The sequence below is a fragment of the Macaca fascicularis genome, chromosome X (assembly GCF_037993035.2).
Source record: "Macaca fascicularis isolate 582-1 chromosome X, T2T-MFA8v1.1".
Taxonomy (NCBI): Eukaryota; Metazoa; Chordata; class Mammalia; order Primates; family Cercopithecidae; genus Macaca; species Macaca fascicularis.
The window spans coordinates 19,459,599-19,481,809 of record NC_088395.1 but is presented as its reverse complement, the minus strand read 5'-3'; the positions used below and the strand labels follow the sequence as shown (position 1 = coordinate 19,481,809).

The 22,211-nt window shown below is 44.4% G+C and overlaps 1 protein-coding gene across 28 annotated transcripts in view; it reads left to right on the top strand.

Annotated features, from left to right (window-relative positions):
- The window catches only part of SH3KBP1 (SH3 domain containing kinase binding protein 1), a 361,548-nt gene that overhangs the window by 272,826 nt on the left and 66,511 nt on the right, over nt 1–22,211 (top strand). For all 28 annotated transcript variants that reach the window (XM_074028997.1, XM_074028992.1, XM_074028995.1 and 25 more), the window contains one exon: nt 9,270–9,377. In XM_074028997.1, the coding sequence (XP_073885098.1) occupies nt 9,270–9,377 (108 nt within the window). The remainder of the gene's footprint in view (nt 1–9,269; nt 9,378–22,211) is intronic.

The window sequence follows — 22,211 nt, the reverse complement described above, 5'->3', positions numbered from 1 at the left end:
CCGGTCAAGCTGACCTGCAAGTAACTTGCCTACCATAGCAGAACTCAACACTCTTGCAGGGAAGACAACAAAATCCAGTCTTTCAACAACATAGCATGCACAGTCATTGAGATAATATAATCACAAATGACTAGATCTATGAAGAAGCAGGAAAATATGAGGTGGCTTGGAGAAGACATTGGGGTGTTTCTGAGTACTGTTTTCAGGCATTGATACCTGCTTCAGTTAATATTGGCATGCCCAAGAAGAAATGTGTTTACTGTTTTTTTGTGTGTTATCCACCCAATTTTTTGTTACTAGTTATACATTATGTAAAACAAAAAAAGCAAAAGTTGGTATAGCAAAGCCTGTAGGTTGTTGCCTGCTAATTTTTTGTAAGTAGTTCAACTCTGGGTCATGACTTCATTGTATTACAAAAGAGTGAGTGACTGCCAGTCAGGCGTTGTGGCTCACACCTATAATCTCAGCACTTTGGAGGGCTGAGGTGGGCAGATCACTTGAGTTTAGGAATTTGCGACTAGCCTGGGCAACATGGTAAGACCCCATCTCTACAAAAAATTTAAAAATCAGCCATGCATGGTGGCGTGTGCCTGTAGTCTTGGCTACTTGAGAGACTGAGTGGAAGGATTGCTTGAGCCTGAGAGGTTAAGGCTGCAGTGAGCCATGATCGTGCCACTGCACTCTAGCCTGGGCAACACAGTGAGGCCCTGTCTCAAAAAAAAAAAAAAAAAAAAAAAAAAAAGAGTGAATGACTATCCTGTGATGTTGGCATTTGGAATGTAGTGTTTTCTTGAGTGAGCTTGTCCTTACAACTGTCTCCTCAGGCTTCTCTCTTTAATTGTGTTCTGCCAGGCATTGCTTCTGACACTGAATAGTAGTCAGTGTAGTCCTCGATTTTTCCTGTTACCTTATAAACCATGATATGTGACTGAGCCTCCTTTAGTAACTGATTTATGGGGATGTAGAAAATTCTGAGCAGAAATCCCAGCCATGCAGAATAATTGCATCTCTTGGGGAGGTGTTAACAAGCAGAGGCAGAGATGAGTGCTGCTGGGCTCCGGCTTCCATGGAACTTTCGCTCAATAGCCCCCACCCCCAAGCTCCATGCAGAAGGCGTTCATTAGCACATATTAAATGTCTGTTTCCATACTGCTGGTGGATGCTGAGGGTGTGAGGCCCCCTGGGGGCATGCTGAGGCTCACTTAACAGCCTCATCCAAATCGTCCAACACTCAGTTTCTCCTCAAATGATATATCAGTCATCAGAGAAGGTCATGAAGAACAGCCATGCTGGATAACTTCTGGGAAATTGGGACTGGGGAGCTTGGGGGCAGCTGACCACCAGAAGTGACTGAGCAGAATACATTTATTTTTCGTTTGCATCAAGTGGTGAACCCATTTTCATGTTTTCAGTTTTTGGTTTGAAATGTCTGTTTCTAAGCTGCATGTTCCCGTTTGAACTCAAAGAAGATACTTACAGTGCCTGAGAAAATGTGGCCTACCTTTTTGGGGTAATTTTAAAGTTTTTGCCACAATTTTGAATAAATAATAAATTCAGAACAGATCAGCAGGTAAAGCCTGATCATATAGATGAAACTTCCTTTGTGTAGTAATTCTATACCTGCTTCCTCCTTGTTCAGTTTGACCTCACTTCTGATGTTTGAAAATGGAGAGAAGTGGAACAACAGTCTGGAGGAAGATTGGGCTGTTCATCTATTCAGTCAACATTTATTCAGAATTGATATGTTCTGGGCACTATGGCAGGAATTAGATGGAGACAAAGGTGCGAAGATAAGAATCCTCCTTTTCAAGGAGCTTTTTGTTTTCAGGAACCTTGTGACTCAAAGTATGGTCCACGGAGTAGCAGCATTGGCATCACCTGGGAACCTCTTAGAAATGCAGAATCTCAGACTTGCCCCAGACCTACTGAATCTGAATTGGCATTTTTATAAGATCCCTAAGTGAGAAGCATGCACATTAAAGCGTGAGAAGCGCCCATCTTAAATCACTGATTCTCAGTCTACACACTGGAAAAACCTAGGGCCATCGTAAAAGCACGGATTTCCTGTGCCCATTCCCCACCCCCAAACTGTGATTTAATGGGTATGGAGTCTGGCCCAGGCATCACCATTTTCTTTTAAATTCCCAGGTGATTCTAAATGTGCAGCCAGGTGTGAGAGCCACTCATCTAGTATATGGCTTTGTACTCTTGACAAAACAGCCCAAGATGAGATTGTAGCTCATTCTGTTAACCAATGTACAAGCTAGGTGGCAAGTTTGTCTTTTGTACAGATTTAAAGTGCCTAGACTAGAGGTAGACCCACCAGGTCTCACGTGGCCCTCTCTGTGCCCACAGCTTGTATGTCAGAGAGTTGCTGTCAGCTGTGTAGAGTGCTTCGGCCAGGTTACACGGGGCCATGCTGGCAAGATTGAACAGACTGAGGCCCAATACTGAAGTCTGGGCAAGGCCTCCTTCCTCAGACACACCCCGGGGCCTTGGCATCCCTCCCCTTGGCCCCCCTCCAAGTGTGTGAGCTGCTGCCAGGGGGTTTCACCCGAGGCAGCAAGGACTAGGAGTGGCTCCTTGGCACTCGAGGATGGTGCTGGGTCACGTGACAAATGCACATTAGTGTAATTAAGCAGCTCTCCTGGTCACATTATCCCTCAGGGATTCAGACCAGGCCATATAATCACAATGATGACAATAACAACAACCAGCTCTTGTGTCACTCTTTATACTTTGCAAAGATTTTCACATGTGTCAAGAAACCGAGATCCAGGGAGCTTTCGTCACTAGTGAACAGCTTAAATGTCACATGGCCCATGCTTGCTTTGTTCCACCTCTCTCTGAGTTCCACTTGAACATGTCAGGCAAAATAAGGAGTGGCTCCCTTGTGACAAAGTGAGTTCCCTGTTATAAGCAGTGTGCTAGGAGAGAGTAGATAACTTGAGATGGAGCAGAACATAGAGGCTGGACTACAGAACACCTAATGCTCTATTCATTCGTTCCTTAGAAGGAAAAACATCATTTGCATTTTATAGGGAAAAGTATATGTTACCCTAATATCTCCCTGCTGTTGAGGCAGAGAGAAACCATTTTGGCCATTTTAAGGACTTGAGTTTGAAAGAGTAAAAATGACATGTCAGCAATATGATTTCTTTTTTTTTTTTTTTTTTTGAGACGGAGTCTCGCTCTGTCACCCAGGCTGGAGTGCAGTGGCCAGATCTCAGCTCACTGCAAGCTCCGCCTCCCGGGTTCACGCCATTCTCCTGCCTCAGCCTCCCGAGTAGCTGGGACTGCAGGCGCCTGCCACCTCGCCCGGCTAAGTTTTTGTATTTTTAGTAGAGACGGGGTTTCACCGTGTCAGCCAGGATGGTCTCGATCTCCTGACCTCGTGATCCGCCCGTCTCGGCCTCCCAAAGTGCTGGGATTACAGGCTTGAGCCACCGCGCCCGGCCAGCAATATGATTTCTTTCCATATTCTTGCTAAGGGTTTAGGTCGACTTTCCCCTGAGTTCATGCTAATAGAGCTTATGTCTAAACAGCAGCTTTCTGGAAGCTTCATCTACATGCTGCTCCTTTTCTCATTTCTACCTCCCACCTCATTCAGAGTTCATTCCCTCACCTGCCTACAATGCCCTTTCTCATTCGTATTAGAGTCTAAAACTCCATGAAGGTGACTGTCGTCTGAGTTATGCCTGGGGTCCTGGTGTAATTTATTAAGGGCACCCCGGATTTGGAAACAAATTATAGTACTTGGGCCACATTACCTCTCTCCTCAGTGGTCAGCTATTGCCTCACTGTCCTGCCTTCACTCAACTCCTACCGTCTTCCTTGGGGACATCCACTTCCACCCTGATGGCAGTCAGGTCTCACAAGTGGTTGATCACCTGCCCCTCCTTTCTGCCCCTGTCACTCAGTGGGTGCTGTCTTGCCTCACGCCTCATATCACTGTTCAGTAGATGTTGGAGGGGCGGACTTTGTTCCAAGCTCTAATTCCTGTATATTCTCTTCTGTGAGCACAACTTGCCTCTCTCCCTCTTCTCTTCCTTTACGCTCAGAAAGTCTGCCCTTGACCTTTCTCATTACCTCAGTTCTTGCCCTTGTTCTCTGCTTCCTGGCTGCCCAGCTTGTCTTGGTCCCACTTGTTTATAAATTCAGCCTAGCACTTCTGCCAGTGTTTCTGTGCCATTCTGATTCACTGTGTCTGCCTCTCCCACTAGACTGAGCTTGGGAGCCCCACAAGGACATGATGGTTTTCTTTTCTCCCCTGGATTCCTCTCCTATCCTGCACATTTTAGGAGTCTAGCCCAGCCATTGGCACTTTTTTTAATTCCCAGGTGATTCTAAATGTGCAGCCAGGTTTGAGAGCCATTTTAGATTCTCAGTAAATAAATTGAAGCCAGGTGCTGTGGCTCACGCCTGTAATTCCAGCACTTCGGGAGGCGGAGGTGGGCCGATCACCTGAGTTATGGATTTCAAGACCAGCCTGGCCAACATGGTGAAACCCTGTTGATGAAACCTCGTCTCGAGCCGGGCGCGGTGGCTCAAGCCTGTAATCCCAGCACTTTGGGAGGCCGAGACGGGCGGATCACGAGGCCAGGAGATCGAGACCATCCTAACACGGTGAAACCCCGTCTCTACTAAAAAAATACAAAAAAAAACTAGCCGGGCGAGGTGGCGGGCGCCTGTAGTCCCAGCTACTCGGGAGGCTGAGGCAGGAGAATGGCGGGAACCCGGGAGGCGGAGCTTGCAGTGAGCTGAGATCCGGCCACTGCGCTCCAGCCTGGGCGACAGAGCGAGACTCCGCCACAAAACAAAACAAAACAAAAAACCTCGTCTCTACTAAAAATACAAAAAAATTAGCCAGGCGTGGTGGCAGGCGCCTGTAATCCCAGCTACTTGGGGAGCCTGATGCAGGAGAATCGCTTGAACCTGGGAGACAGAGGTTGCAGTGAGCTGAGATCATGTCATTGCACTCCAGCCTGGGCAACAGAGGCAGACTCTGTCTCAAACAAACAAATAAATAGAATTTGCTGCTATTTTATACTTCTGAAAACATAGCCCTCATACAAGTCTCTCCATCTCTGCCATCAAAAGGTTAGTTCTTTTGTCTGGTTTGTTGAAGAGGAACTTATTTTCACTTCTCATTTTGCTGTCAAAATTATTCCTATTTCCCTTAAATTAGCTTGTATTGCTGGGGGAAAAAAAATGCCTTGCTTCTCTGTAAATCTCTATCCCACTCCAGGCATCCTGACCCTGTGCCTACTTTCTGTCCTATAGCAGACTCCTTTTTTTGGCATTTTTTCTTGTTTTTTTTTTGTTTGTTTGTTTTTGTTGTTTGTTGTTTTTTTGTTTGTTTATTTTTTTTTGCTTCTGCTGGTAGCACTAAATTACACTGGCAGTTTTCTCTTTTGACTGTGCTTATCTCATCCATGGGCTTTGTGTTTATTCTTGTACCAATCAGAACAATTAGACATATTGTGTTCTCCCTTCATGCTTTCCTTCTCTTCTTTGAATTATGCAATGAGTAGCATTGTTAGTGTTTTCCTTAAGAAGCAGAATGTAGATGGGTCATCCAAGCCAGTCATCACCAAGGGGAAATATGAGACATACAATGTCATTATATACCGTTTTCTCCCGCAGAAGTGTATGGGTTCTAAATTTATTCTGGGCGGGGCTCGGTGGCTCACACCTATAATCCCAGCACTTTGGGAGGCCGAGGTGGCAAATCACCTGAGGCCAGGAGTTCGAGACCAGCCTGGCCAACATGGTGAAACCCTGTCTCTACTAAAAATATAAAAATTAGCTGGGTGTGGCAGTATATGCCTGTAATCCTAGCTACTTGGGAGGCTGAGGCAGGAGAATTGCTTGAACCAGGGAAGCGGAGGTTGCAGTGAGCCGAGATCACGCCACTGCGCTCCAGCCTGGGCGACAGAGTGAGACTCCATCTCAAAACAAACAAACAAACAAACAAACCAAAAAAAACCCAACAGCAACAACAACAAAAAAGTTATTCTGGATGGGCTTTTGCTTATTAACATTTTCTGTATTGTTTTTCTCACATGTGAAGCAAAAAAGGTTCTTGGGTTATTATTTGCGTAAGACTAAGATGAAGCATGGATTTACACTGTTTAGAAAGTTTGAGGCCAGGTGTGGTAGCTCACATCTGTAATACCAGCACTTTGGGAGGCTGAGGCAAATGGATCCCTTGAGCCCAGGAGTTCAAGACCAGCCTGGGCAACATGATGAAACCCCATCTCTACTAAAAATATGGAAAATTAGCCAGGCATGGTGGCATGTGCCTGTAGTCTCAGCTACTCAGGAGGCTGAGGTGGGAGGATTGCTTGAACCCCAAGAAGTCAAGCAGTGAGCCGAGATCATGCCACTGCATTGCAGCCTAGATAATGAGAGTGTGACTCCGTCTCCCCACAAAAAAAAAAAAAAAAAAAAAAAAAAAAAGATAGTTTTTTTTGAATGCTTTTTGTGGGCATAGTTCTGTATCAGATGACCTGAAATGAATGTGAAAGGAAGACCAGTCCTCACCTAAGCAAACCATTCACACATGAAAAGATTTCAGATTATTGCAAAAACTGTTAATGGTTCTCTCCTCTTTTGGTACTAGAGCACTTATTTGATACCTGTTACCCAAAGGACCTTGCATAATATTGTATGTCTGTCTTTCCCATACATCTCTAAGCTCCCTGGGGTTAGAGATCATGTTCTCTATATCTGTATGTTTAAGGTTTGATGCTCACAGAGCTTAAATATATTTTGCATTTAATAGATGTTTGTTGAGTTGAGTATCATTAAGTGCAAATTAACACTGTACTGAGCATTAGAGAAAAGAAAAGGCATTCATCATAGTCAGTTTCTTAAAGGTGAGTTTCAAGTTGAGTTTTGAAGAAACCTAATTCCAAGAATTAGGGTCAAAGAAATTCTACTCCCAGCTCCCTTCGTAAGTTTTTCTGGTATCATTGATGATGTTTGTAACATCCTAGGGTCAGAAGAACCTCAGGAGCCACCAAATCCTGCCACTACTCCTGTTCACAAGTCCCTTCTTTGGAGACTGATGCTAGTTTTCAGGGGGTGATGTGACATGGGCAGGACCAGACTATCTACTTAGACTTCTCACTGTCATTTTTCCAGAAAGATAAGCATCTTTTCATGTTGAAAGACTTTTGGACTCTTGTTTTGTTCTGGGTAGATCTGAGCTTGATGCTTCAAGGGTCTTTGTTTTTTTGTTGTTGGTTGGGGCTAGAATTTATGGTCTGTAACTAAGGACTGGTTTCCGAAATCTGCACTCTCTTCTAAGGGGTCAGCTTATCTTTGTAACATACCACTGGGACAGTGGAAGGTGATGATGAGTTACTTCCCATCTGAGGTGGGCCTTATGCTAACTTATAGAGAATCCCTATGAGTTTAGGCAGATAGAGGCCATCCTGTTCTACAGTAATTCAAGTATTGGACTGCAGGAGATTGCAGAACTCTCAGGGCTAGAAAGAGTCTGCATTGATTCTACAAATACTTATTATATGCGGCATTGTGTACATGGCTAGGGGTATAATGGTGAAAAATCAGATGTGTTCCCTCACCTTGCTGGAATGTATGATCTAACAAGGTACAAATGAGCCATACAAGCCATGGCTCTCCCAGGGCCCTGCAGCAAGGCCTTGAACCAGCCGCACATCTGGTGCTTGAGCCCTTTTCTAATCCCACTGGTGTCATGGAGACCATGGGCTCTCCATGGGCCCTGAACATGATCTCCTCCCTTTCTCTATCACCTTCTTGCTTTCCTTCTGTGTTACCAGCGGGGTTTTTTGTTTGTATTTTGGAAAGCCTTTGCTCATTTTGGGCTTTAGCTGGAAGTTGTTGATCACAACTTGGAAGTCTGCTATAGGACAAAAAGCAGGTGCAGGGTCAGGATGCCTGAAGTGGGATGGAGATTTACTGATTATAGGGATTTTATTCAAGGAATTTCATATTTGACAGTGGTGTGTATATTATACATATACTAGGCAGGAAGCATTGCCCAAGTGAGGAGGTTTACAGTAGGCTGGGTGAGTCCTGGATCCGGTGGTAGAAGTAGAATTGGACTCAGAGGACAAATGTGAGACATATGATAAAACTCCAGCAAATGGGACTTCCAACTAGTTGAAAATGGGAAAGACTAGAAGTGGTTTTGTGGCATGAGGTTGTGTGCCCAGGAGAACCACGAGGCCATTAGGCTCATGAAAAAGGCCAGGCTCTTGCCATTTTTGCCCATTGTCCTTTCTCTAGCACCTAGCTCAGTGTCCAGCACAAAGTAGATGCTTGATAACTGTTTGATGAATGAATGAACAAAATAGAGATTATCCAAAGGGAAGCAAGTTCACTCTGGAAGAATGAAGAGCATTATTCATTCATTTAAGATGCCAACATTGTGTCCTGTAAGGTGGAGGAAGTGATTTTCACGAAGGCAACTGTGCGCCATCAACATCCAAAGGAGAAGGTGAAGGAGAGCAGTGCATTAATGAGCTTGTGTAAAGTATGATTTTTCTTCTGGTTGGCTGACTGTCACAAAGCCTTTTTTAAATTTTGACAAGCTTTGTGGCAGACTAATCACAGAGGACATTTGTGCATGTGATATTTTCTAAGCCATATTTGCAGTTAATGAAATACTTTTATTTCAGTAAAATTAAAATGAAGAAAACACATATTCTCCCATCCTTAAAAAAGAAAGGCTGGGTGCAGTGGCCCATGCCTATAATCCCAGCACTTTGGGAGGCCGAGGTGGGCGGATCACCTGAGGTCAGGAGTTCAGGACCAGCCTGGCCAACATGGTTAAACCCTGTCTCTACCAAAAAATACAAAAATTAGCCAGGCATTGTGACACGCGCCTGTAATCCCAGCTGCTGAGAGGCTGAGATGGAGGAATCGCTTGAACCTGGGAGGCGGAGGTTGCAGGGAGCTGAGACTGCACCACTGCACTCCAGCCTGGGCGACAGAGTGAGACCCTGTCTCAAAAAAAAAGAAAGAAAGAAAAAAGAAGACCTTATTGATTCAGTGCATCTAAAAGCAGCACTGGGTTTTGAGTTCCGGCCGGCAATGCTAAGAGGACTTAAGCTTTTGTTTTCCCCTCTGACTTTGGGGTTTATGCTGACTTGGTAACCATTGTCTCATTAACACGGACCTCCAGGAAAGGGCCTCTGTTCTCTTGAAAAGGGGTGTTAGACCCCTCTGGAGGCTGCTTTCCCCCATCTCTCACTCTGTGTTCTCCTGTTCTCTAGGACTGCATCGACGTAGGCTGGTGGGAAGGAGAGCTGAATGGCAGACGAGGCGTGTTCCCAGATAACTTCGTGAAGTTACTTCCATCGGACTTTGAAAAGGAAGGGAATGTAAGTATCCCTGGCTTTGATTTCAGCGGAGTTGTGGCTCCCATGTTGGGACTTGGGATGGGGGAAGTTTGGTGTAATGTTGAAGAGCACTGACATTTGAACATTCAACAGGCCCAGATTCTGAGCCCTCGGCTGCCATATACTCTGTAACAAGTTTCATCATAGGATGCATCTGTTAGCTGGCAACAGCGATCTCTACTCTGGGGTTGTTGCATACATAAACAAGATAGTGCGTGTAAAGCACTCGTTGCAGCACTGGCACATTCAGCACCCAAATAAACTGTGAGAACCTTAGGTGCTCTTTTTGATAAGTGGACTGCCAGCAGCATCCCACATACCATGGTCCTTGGGGGTGGGAAAGTAGCCGGTGTTGTGGAAGTGGCTGAAAAGCACATTGTAAGGCTGAGGATGCAGGGTGAGGCCTGTTAATCTTTCTACACTATATGTGTACATGTGTGAGTACACCCACACATATCCGTATATGAGTATATACGCAGCTCTCATCCACCGTTTCTCTTTTGTTGTGGGAGCCCATTTGACCATGCCACTGTTTAAATCAGCCACTCCATCTCTGTTTGCCTCACTCCAGGTGTATTGTTTCCCTGCTGACGATGTAATAAGAAATGTTGGGAAGTTAGAAGCACTTTCCAGTATAAGGGGGCAGCAATCCCATATTCAGGGTTCTTTGCCCAGGCTTTTGCATGGCCTCTGCCCACCTTTCCCAGCCTCCACCCACTTCATGCCCATGGGGACTCTGTTACTGGACGGTGCTGAGCCTGATCTTGCCATGGCACCATTCCAGTAGGGCTGAGGTGTGGGAAGGATAGCTACAGTGCTTGTGGCTTCGTTGCCAAGGATACTAAAGTAGCATTTAATGGAATTTGTGCTGCTTTGATGAATGGATGTAATTGTTTAAGAAGCTAGATGGTGTTGGCACCTGCCAAGATTATGGCCCATAGACCATTAGGTTGGTTTAAAGGCTAAGTTAGCCACACTTTGTAAGCTTTTTGATTGCTTTCTTTCCTGTATTGTTTAGGTGAAGGATGTTCTTTTCCACACCTGTTATTCTCTCTTGGAGTCTGAGTTCGGGTTCTAGAGAATCTAGATTCTGTTGCCTAATGTTTCCTAGATTCTTGATCCTTAAAGTGAGATCCATGGGCCAGCAACAGCAGCATCACCTGAGAGCTTGTTAGAAATGCGCAGACCCCACCCCAGACCTGGTGCATCAGAATATGCATTTTAACAGTGTTCTCTGATGATTTGTTTGCATATTACAGTATAGGAATCACTGGTATAGAAGCAGGTATCTCTCTAAGTGATGACAACCCACCTTCTGGTTTCCTCCCCCATCCCCCATATTTTAGGAGGGAAATAAATTCACACAACAGAGAAGAGCTCATCATTCAATAAGGAAAATTTTCACCAAGCAAAATCACTTGAAATGTTTTTATTGATGACTGTAGCAATAGAGGATTTTCATTTGACAAAATCAGTCACTGAGAAGAAAAGATACTAAACACTTAGTAGTGACTGCATAGGAAATGTTTTGAAATAGTAGGACGCAGGAATGAAGATGGCAAACATTACAAAGAGTACAGTGGTTGTGACCCTAGGCTGTGGCATCAGATAGATCTGGGTTTGAATCCTGGCTCTGTCACTTACTTGTTCTGTAGCCAAACCCGAGTCACTGAATGTCTCCAAGCCTCTGCATTCTCATCCATAAACTCATGAGAATAATTGTACCTACCTTGTCAACGTGTTGAGAGAAGATTTACTGGGATGATGCACATAAATTCTTAAACATAGTGCCTAGTAGTTGGTAAATGCCTCACACAGATTAACTGTTCCAGTCTTTATAATTGCTGTTTACCACGAGGGCAGGAAGGCTCTAGCTAAAACTGTGAAGTAATGATAGAAGGCTGACTCTGGTTCTTTTTGCTCCAGCTGATCAAATCAACACAGTTATCTTGGTATCTTGGCGAGCTTCCCTGGGAATCCAAATGCATCTAAAAACCTTGATAAATAGCCATTAAAAATAAATCTAACAACTTAGAAAATGTATTGGTAGAGACATGTGAGCACAGAATGGCATAATCTTTGTTATTTATTTGTCTTTTTTTTTTTTTTTTTCTGGATCTACTGCCTGGCAAATGTTTTATTTTCATTCACTCATTCAGTATTTATTGAGTCCTTTCTCTGGTCTGGCCACTGTGCTGGTTGATTGAAAGTGAAGCATGCTCATGGGTACTGTCCTTGTGAGCTTAGAGTTAAGCAGTTAGGTCTGGCGTTTAGGGCCATGGAGACCTGCCAGACCCTTCTGAAAGGACACCTGATATAGGCCTCTCCAAGTGAGTGGAGGCCAGGGGGCTGTCCAGTCTGCCTGTACCCCGCTTCTCCCCTATCTTTGTGAGGCTGGTAAAAGCTAGGCACATCCTGAAGCACTTGGGCGCCAAGACCTTCATGGTGACTCCTCTCCCTTCGACCAAGGAATCTTAGCAAGCATACCATCCTACTAGACATTTGCCACCTTATTGGTTCTGATTGAAGCAGTATATTTTTTTAATTGACAGATAAAATTGTGTTTAATGTGTACAACATGATGCTTTGAAGTATATATACATTGTGGAATGACTGAATCTAGCTAATTACCATATGCATTACCTCACATCGTTATCATTTTTGTGGTGATGGGCTGTAGGGTTTTGAAGACTAGGGTAAAATCTAGATCATTCTTTTAACAAATGGGTAAAGCATGCCTTCTAATTCCCAGTCATGTTTTGCGGTGGGGGGGCAGTACATTCACTCAAGTGAGAGCTACTCCATAGTGTACTTTTCTAGAAGCTCTGTGTTACATAAGCTATTAAGGGAAGCACTTCCACCGGGAGAGTGAAGTTGTCAGTGATGAGTGGACTGGGCATGGCATGCTCTTTGGGACATGCATGCTCTCTGGGGCCCCATGGGCATCTCTCCAATCCCCGACAAGCAGCCACCATTTCTTTGATAGGTCTTTTAACCTTGTCCCTATGAAGCAGAAAACCCAATAGTCATACCTGTTAGACAAAGTAATACCTATAGCTGAAAAGTGATTGTACGACGTAGCATTTAACTTCTAGAAAATTCAAAGTATAACATCCTTTTCCATCTCCTCTGGTCTATAAAAACCAGCCAACCATCTTCACATTGGTTGTTATACCAGCCTTTATTGCTGCACCCAGAGTATTGGTGAGTTGGTGACAATGTGACTGGAGCTAGGGCTGTCATTTGCTGAGTTGAGAGTGTAAAGATGATTAGAATCATTAACATGAAGGCACTATGTGAATGACAGAGTCTGAAACATTCTGCCACTGGTTTCAGTAGATGTCATCTTGTCTTGCCAGTGACTGGGGTTACAGTCATTCACCCAGAAAAGAGGACGATCTGTGATGATTAGGGTAGACAGAAGCAAATGGCATTTATTCAACAGCAGGCCTCTTGACTCCGTAGGCATCACCAGAGCATTCTGATGAGGCTGACATATTTTCTGCTAGGGTGTGAATTCAGGTAGTTACTACAAGGCCTTTTGGAATTCCTGGCCATCTTTCTTTCGGAGAGTGCTTAGTGGATTCTCCCTCACCAGGGTAACAAATGCTTTGGGGTTTTTCCTCAAGATATTCCAGAAGAGCATCTGTTGATCTCTTGGTGCATATTTTAGAGCAATTATGTAAGCTATTTATAAGAGAACCTAGATTCAATGGCTGTCTGTTTATTTTGGGCCTTGACAGTAAAATTGAATACCAGAACAGAAAGATTAAATATTCTGAGAGCTCTAATGAAGCAATGTGTGTGCTGTGTCATTGTTACAGAAGGCTAACGGGGAACTTAGACTCTCAAAAACAGCAGAAACAACTGCTCACTGTCATTAACAAAAGAACAAAATTAGAATAGGTACTTCGAAAGATAGTGTTATTTAAGAAAGTGGCCGGGTGTGGTGGTTCGTGCCTGTAATCCCAGCGCTTTAGGAGGCCAAGGTGGGAGGATCGCTTGAGCCCAGGAGTTTGAGACCAACCTGGGCAACATAGCAAGACCCCATCTCTACAAAAATAAGAAAAATTAGCTGGACATGGTGGTACATGCCTGAGGTCCCAGTTATCAGGAGGCTGAGTTCGGGGGATCACTTGGGCCCAGGAGTTTGAGGCTGCAGTGAGCTGTGATCATGCCAGTGCACTTCAGCCTGGGCAACAGAGTGAGACCCTGTCTCAAAAAAAATGTAAATCTCAGGCTCCAGTTCTTTTAAGAGAAATTGTTCAAATCACCAGAAGATATTACTGATCTACCATGCATTTATCTGGAGGGCTCTTCAGTGTTTGTACAAGTGAGGAATGATGGCATTGCTAAGATTCCCATAGGCATTTCCCTAGTGAATGCGCCTCAGTGGGAGCTCAGTCTCAGGGACTCAGAAACCTGTCCTCGAAGATGTCCCTGTGACTATGATGCAGGCTCGCCTTTGCTGAGTCACAGAGGCTTAATCAGGTAGCAGGCAGCCAGCTTACTCATCGCAACAAGAACTCAGATGTCAGCCAGTCTGGAACACAGAGGTCTGCCTGCCCTGGTCATTTTGTCCTCTATGGGCCTGATTCCTTAGAAGCCGGATTCCACCGGAAGCCAGGTTTATCCAGTGGTTGCCGGGAGGGCAAGGAATCAACAAGAGGAGTTTGTTGTTCTTACCAAGGGTCTGGCAGGTATCACTTGAGGCCCCTTCATGCACCAAAGGGAAAGATCTGCCAAGGGAACCATGTGTTGAAGTCAACTAAGCCTCGATAATGCTTCCAAGAGCACTGTACCACTGCCTTTGGTCTCCATTTGTCTTTGTTTTCATGACTGACTGGACCCTTCCTGTTCACATCAATCTCCAGACACATTGTGATGCAATCAGTTAGATTTCCCACTTTCTCCATTATAATCATGTGCCAACCCAGCCTTTTATGATTTTTTTTTTTTTTTTAGCACAAGTTTTGCAGGTTCCAAACTTTTGCAAGGAAGGAAGTCTGTTGCTCGATTCTCACAATGGCTGAATTTTGCTTGTTTAACTCTGCCTTCCCTATACCAAGTTCTTAGGAGGCCACTCACCTTACTTATCCTCCATCTTCTGACAACCCAGTCCATAAAATCTGTTCTTAGTCAACATTTTCTTTATTATTCATCATGTCCTTTAGCCTTTAGCCCTGGCCCCGATTTTTATTTAGAATCATCTTAAAAGACATCTTATTTGAAAACGTGCATCTATAAGAAGAACTGTTGTTTTTCTAGTTTCTGAGGATGCCCAATAATTTCCCTATTTTTTAGCCTTCCAAAAGAAAGAAATATGTGCTTCTAATAAGCAGTCTTATGAAAAAAATTTACCTAAACATTATCTGTCTTGAACATTTAGTTTCATGGGTGGTTTCACATGCAAAGAAATGGGGTTTGTCAAGGAGTTAATGTCATCCGAGTATGGCCTAGTGACTCAACCCCAGTGGGCTTTCTCAAAGCCACCCAGATGGTATTCCCTCTCCCTTCTCCAGCTGTACTTACAGCCTATAGTCTTTGAAGGCAGAGCCCATGTCCCAGGCTTCTCCTTCATGGGGCCTTACAGCATGCATGGTACATGGTTGCTGGTGAAGAACCCCTGGTCCTTTAGTTGATTGGTACCAGAGTATACCTTCTCTTCCTCCTGCCCCTCCTTTCCTGTTTTCTGCTTTCTCTTGTACAAAAGAGGAGGAAGAGTAGAAGGGAGGGGCAGGGGGAGGCTGACCTCCTGTCAGATTGTCCTTCCCAGACCAAGGGAGGCCCAGATCCTTCCATCTGATCATGGTGTCTGGGCATGGAATCAAGGCATCACTTTCAGGGTGGGGCAGATGGAATGAAGGGGTGAGCCAAGGGGTGAACTGCGAGAGCATCTTAGGGAGAAGCCAAATGCCAAGGCCTAGCTGACTTCCCAACAGGCCATCAGTCTGAATGGGAGATGATGGATGTAGGCCACTAGGCCAGAGGCTGAGGGAGGAAACTAGAGAAGGACTCTTCCAAGAGCAGGTTCCGTAGGTCCCTGGGGATCTCCAGTGCGGGTGACAGGGCAGGCAGTTGCTGGGGACTCTATAGGGTACAGAGGTGCAGTTAAAGACACTGTCATCACCTAGAGGATAGCTTCAGCTGCACATTTCAAAGGTGTGACTGGTCCTCCAGGGGCAGGGGAGAAGAGGGCAGAGTGGAGGTCCCCATGTGTTTCTAGAGCTGCAAAGGGGTGCCTTATTCAGGAGCTGTCCATTTGTGTCCCCTCTCCAGCCTCACCCACAGACACCACCAGAGAACTTAGTGAGATGTGTGGAGGAGGCTCCCAAAGTCCAGAATTGCTCAAAATCAAGCTAAGACTTACTTCCGGAACCTCACCATATTCCTCTAACAAAGCCCCTCTAAAGGGTACCCAGCCATCAGGGTACACTTCTGTTTGTGTTTGTTTGTTTTTAACAAATCACATCTCTGGGGCCAGAGTTCTGAAGGTAAACCAGCTCAAGAGGCAAAGTAGCAAACCAGATTCCTGCCAGGGGAACAGTTGAGTCAGCCAATGAGCCTTTTGCTTGGGAAGGGCCAGTCTTGCCAAACAAAGGGCAGAGTCAGTTCTGAAATCCTTCACAGGAAACAAAGCTTGTCTTCCCATTCTCATTCCAGAACATTCATATCTGTTTCCTTCCTGGTAACATAAAGGTAAAAATCAAATCTAGCTAATATATCCTTTGAAGGACGGTATCTGCATGTCTTGGTCCAAGCCAACAACCCCACACACAGGCAGACATGGACATGTGTGCACTTAGGCCTATGCTCCCTCCATATATGAAGACTGTGGAAGGCATTCGGCTCTCCCAGAAATCAGAAAATGTGGATTCATTGATTTTGTTACCATTATATTCATGTTGGCTCTTGTGAAATGAATTCCCGTAGTCTGGACATTGAGAAACGTAGAGTTCTGGGCCCTCTGGCTACCAACTAGCTGTTTAAACAGCCTTTCTGGGCCTCAGTGATCTCAGCGGCGGGGGTGGCGGGTGGTGGGGGACTCCTATGATGACTTGCAGCTCTTAATATCCACTGTTTTTTTAGCACTTACCTGCAAACTGCGCAGGCTGAAGCCACCTGAGTTTGGAGCTAGAGCATTTTACCTTCACCATGGAGGGAGGGATAAAGAGAATAAATAGAACAAGTGCCTCTAAAAACTCAGGACTTAAATACTTGCCTGAGTTGAAAGGATGTTTTCGTGTGTACACCTATAGGAGCTGGTTAATATTACTGTTAAACCGTACACAGGAAACCTTGACCTACTACTTAGCCCGGAGGACCCCAGCCCCATTTTCTTTATCCAGTCACAATTGGATGTTTGGAGGGAAATCAACTAAATGATCTCCTCATGTCTTTTTATTTGAGAATAGTGAACTCCCGTGATGAATTTTCTACTGTCACATTTTGCTAGAGAATCACCTGTTTTGCCTTCTCAGTTCACACTGCCTTGTCTTCCTGTTGCGTTTAAAATGAAATTTTTAATTTAATTTTTCTTTTTTTTTATTGAGACAGGGTTTCCCTCTGTTGCCCAGGCTGGAGTACAGTGGCACGATCTCAGCTCACTGCAGCCTCCGCCTCCTGGGCCCAAGCAACCCTCCTGCCTCAGCCTCCCGAGTAGATGGGACCACAGGCATGTGCCACCATGCCCAACTAAATTTTTGTATTTTTTGTAGAGATGGGGTTTCACCATGTTGCCCAGGCTGGTCTCCAACTCCTGAGTGCAGGCAATCTCCCTGCCTCCATCTCCCAAAGTGCTGGGCCTGTTGCATTTTAAAAAAACATTGTAGGCCCATGTGCAATACTTCATGAATCATTTGCGGGAGGGGTACAGCCTAGGGCTGCATAGAACCCTGGCCCTGATTTTTATTTAGAATTACCTGAAAGACATCCTGTTTGAAAATGTGGCATCTTTTCTCCTTTGAAAAAGCATAAAGGCTAAGTTTGATGGAACCAGAGAAAGTGAAGTCAGTAAAGGATTAAAAAAGAGGAAAACTTGTAAACCCCCTCTGCTAGTAAGCAAAGCAGGCACCTGGCCAGCACTGATCAAGAGTGGTAGATGCAAGACAGACAGCTCACAAACTGTTCCTTCCTTTCGAAACTGTGCCCCCAACTGCCTCTGCAACTGCCGGGTTTCCGAACAAAACTTCACACTTCTGTCTCTGTCCTTTGCCACGTTCACACACATGCTTGCTGTGACCACACTTTTCATACACTGTCTGTTAGTGCAACATTTTCCTCTCTCCCTCCCCCAGTGCCCCTCTGCTCTGCTCTGTCACATTTCATGTGTCTGCTACATATCAAATGTGACACAACATTAAAGGGATTTTTTTTCTTTGACCAGTAATCTTGGAAAATATGATGACTTGTAATTGTCGTTTTAAAATTTGGGGCCCTGTGGTTTGAGGCAAGGTCGCTGGGGGTAACGGCCTCAGCGAAAGGAGGCTCATGTGAAATTGGTTATAGAAGTGTTCAGACCTGCAAGGAGTGAGGAAGATGTCCAGGGGTAGGCGTCGTTGGGACTTGGCTAGGAAGAATAAGGCCATGGGGTGTTGGCAGTTTTGTAAATAAGGGATGACAGGCATACTTCATTCTTCCGTGCATTCCTTTATTGTGTTTCAGATATTGCGTTTTTTACAAATTCAATGGTTGTGGTAACCCTATGTGGAGCAAACCTACTGGCGCCATTTTCCCCACAGCATGTGCTCACTTCATGTCTCTGTATTACATTTTGGTAATTCTCACAACATTTCAAACTTTTTCGTTATTATTATGTCTGTTATGGGTAATCTGTGATCAGTGATCTTTGGCATTACTATTGTAATTGTTTTGAGGCACCATAAACTGTGCCCATATAAGACGGCAGACTTAATTGATCGATCTTGTGTGTGTTCTGACTACTCCATTGACCTACGATTCCCCATCTCTCTTCCTCTTATTGGGCTTCACTATTTCCTGGGACACAACAATGTTGAAATGAGGCAAACTAATAGCCCTATGATAGCCTCTAAGTGTTCAAGTGAAAGGAAAAGCCACACATCTCTCACTTTAAATCAAAAGCTAGAAATGATCGAGCTTAGTGAAGAAGGTATGTTGAAAGCTGAGACAGGCCAAAAGCTAGGCCTCTTGCACTAAACAGTTAGACAAGCTGTGAATGCAAAGGAAAAATTCGTGAAGGAAATTAAAAGTGCTACTCCAGTAAACACATGAATGATAAGAAAGTAAAACAACCTTATTGCCAGGCATGGTGGCTCACATCTGTAATCTCGGCACTTTGGGAGGCCAAGATGGGAGGATCACTTGAGCCCAGCAGTTCGAGACCAACCTGGGCAACATAGTGAGACTCCGTCTCAATCAATCAATCAATCAATCAATCAGTAACAGCCTTACTGATTATATGGAGAAAGTTTGAGTGGTCTGAATAGAAGATCGAACCAGCCACAACACTTCCTTAAGCCAAGGTCTAATTCAGAGCAAGGCCCTAATTCTATTCAAGTCTGTGAAGGCTGAGAGAGGTGAGGAAGCTGCAGAAGAAAAGTTAGAAGCCAGCAGAGGTTCGTTATTGAGGTTTAAGGAAAGACACCATCTCCATAACATAAAAATACAAGGTGAAGCAGCAAGTGCTGATGGAGAAGCTGCAGCAAGTTATCCAGAAGATCTAGCTTTGATGAAGGTGGCTACTCTAAACAGATTTTCTGTTGATGAAACAGCCTTTGATTAAAAGAAGATATCATCTAGGACTTTCATAGCTGGAGAAGTTGATATCTGGCCTCAAAGCTTCAAAGGGCAGGCTGACTCTCTTGGTAGGGGCTAATGCATCTGGTGACTTTAAGTTGAAACCGGTGCTCATTTACCATTCTGAAAATCCTGGGGCACTTAAGAATTATGCTGCCAGACACGGCAGCTCACGCCTATAATCCCAGCACTTTGGGAGGCCAAGGCAGGAGGATCACTTGAACCTAGGAGTTTGAGACCTGCCTGGGCAACATAGCAAGACTCCATCTCTACAAATAAACAAAACTAGCCAGTTGTGGTGGTGTATCGGGAGAACCCGCTCCCGGTGTTTAACGTGGGTTCTTTTCTATTTCCTAAGTGTCTCGGCTGGGTTGAGAAATAAAGGGAAAGAGCACAAGAGAGAGAAATTTAAAGCTGGGTGTTGGGGGGAGACATCACATGTCAGCAGGATCCGTGATGTTCCCCGAGCCATAAAACCAGCAAGTTTTTATTAGTGATTTTCAAAAGGGGAGGGAGTGCAGGAATAGGGTGTGGGTCACAGAGATCATATACTTCACAAGGTAATAAAATATCACAAAGCAAATGGAGGCAGGGCGAGATCACAGGACCACCGGATGAGGCGAAATTAAAATTGCTAATGAAGTTTCCAGCACACATTGTCGCATTGTCATTGATAACATCTTATCAGGAGACAGGGTTTGAGAGCAGATAACCTGTCTGACCAAAATTTATTAGGTGGGAATTTTCCTCCTCCTAATAAGCCTGGGAGCACTACAGGATACTGGGGCTTATTTCATCCCTTCGGCTTCGAGCATAAAAGACGAGACACCTTAAAAGGGGCCTTCGACCACAAAAGACGGGACACCTTAAAAGGGGCCTTCGACCACAAAAGACGGGACACCTTAAAAGGGGCTGTCGATAAGCCTACCTTCAGGGCGCATTCTCTTTCTCAGGGATGTTCCTTGCTGAGAAAAAGAATTCAGCGATATTTCTATTTGCTTATGAAAGAGGAGAAATATAGCTCTGTTCCGTCCGCCTCACTGGCGGCCAGTTCAAAGTTACCTCTCTGGTTCCCTGAACATCGCTGTTATCCTGTTCTTTTTTTTTTTTAAGATGCCCAGATTTCATATTGTTCAAACACACGTGCTCTACAAACAATTTGTGCAGTTGGTACAATCACAGGGTCCTGAGGCGACATTCATCCTCCTCAGCTTACGAAGAAGATGACGGGATTAAGAGATTAAAGTAAAGACAGGCATAGGAAAACACAAGGGTATTGATTGGGGAAGTGATAAGTGTCCATGAAATCTTCACAATTTATGTTCAGAGATTACAGTAAAGACAGGTGTAAGAAATTATAAAAGTCTTAATTTGGGGAACTAATAAATGCCCATGAAATCTTCACAATTTATGTTCTTCTGCTGCGGCTTCAGCCAGTCCCTCGGTTCGGGGTCTCTGACTTCCTGCAACAGTGATGTGCACCTGTGGCCTCAGCTACTTGGGAGGCTGAAGTGAGAGGATCTCTTGAGCCTGGGAGGTCAAGGCTGCAGTGAGCTGTGATCGCACCATTGCACTCCATCCTGGGTGACAGAGTGAGACCCTATCTCAAAAATAAAAACAACAAAAAAAGAATTATGCTAAATCTACTCTGCCTCTGTTCTATAGATGGAAAAACAAAGCCTAGATGATAGCACATCTGTTTACAGCATGGTTTACTAAATATTTTAAGCCCACTGTTGAGACCTACTGCTTAGAAAAAAAAATTCCTTTTAAAATATTACTGCTTATTGACAATGCACCTGGTCACTCAAGAGCTCTGATGGAGATGTATAAGAAGATGATTGCTGTTTTCATGCCTGCTACTACAACATCCATTCTGCAGCCCATGGATCAGAGTTGTTTTAACTTTCAAGTCTTGTTATTTAAGAAATAAGGCTATAGCTGCCGTGGATAGTGATTCCTCTGATGGATCTGGGGAAAGTCAATTGAAATAATTCTGAAAAGGGCTCACCATTCTAGATGCCAGTAAGAATATTTTTGATTCATGGGAGGAGGTCAAAATATCAACAGTAACAGGGGTTGGAAGAAGTTGATTCCAACCCTCAGGGATGACTTTCAGGGGTTCAAGACTTCAGTGGATGAAATAACTGCAGATGTGGCAGAAATAGCAAGAGAACTAGAATTGGAAGTGGAGCCTAAAGATGTGACTGAATTGCTGCAATCTCATGATCAACCTTGAATAAATGAAGAGTTACTTCTTATGGATGAGCAAAGAAAGTGATTTCTTGAGATGGAATCTACTCCTGGTGAAGATGCTGTGAACATTGTTGAAATGACAACAAAGGATTTAGAATCTTACATATGCTTAGTTGATAAAGCAGTGGCAGAATTTGAGAGGATTGACTCCAGTATTGAAAGATGTTCTACTCCGGGTAAAATGCTATCAAATAGCATCACATGATACAGAAAAATTTTTCACGAAAGGAAGTCAATGATACGGCAAACTTCGTTGTTGTCTTACTTTAAGGAATTGCTACAGTCACCCCAACCTTCAGCCACCACCACCCTGATCAGTCAGCTGCTGTCAACATTGAGGCAAGACTCTCCCCCAGCAAAAAGTTTACAACTCGCTGAAGGCTCAGATGATCGTTAGTTTTTTCTAGCAGTGAAGTATTTTTAAATTAAGGTACGTACATTGCTTTTTTAGACATGTTATCGCACACTGAATAAACTACAGTAAAGCATAAACATAACTTTTATATGCACCAGGAAACCAAAAAATTCTTGTGACTCGCTTTATTGCAGTGGTCTAAAATTGAGTTTGCAGTATCTCTGAGGTATGCCTGTACTCTGATTCTGAGGTAAAGGAAGGTTAACTGGCAGAACTTCACTGATACTTTTGTTAGGTAAACACACATCTGTCCCCAGTCTAATTAACACAGTGACAGAGAAGGAAGGAAGAAAAAGAGTTAGTGGGGAGCTAGAAGGGGCAGGCAAAAGGGGAAAGAATAATGTGAGACCATGAGGCAGAAACACATC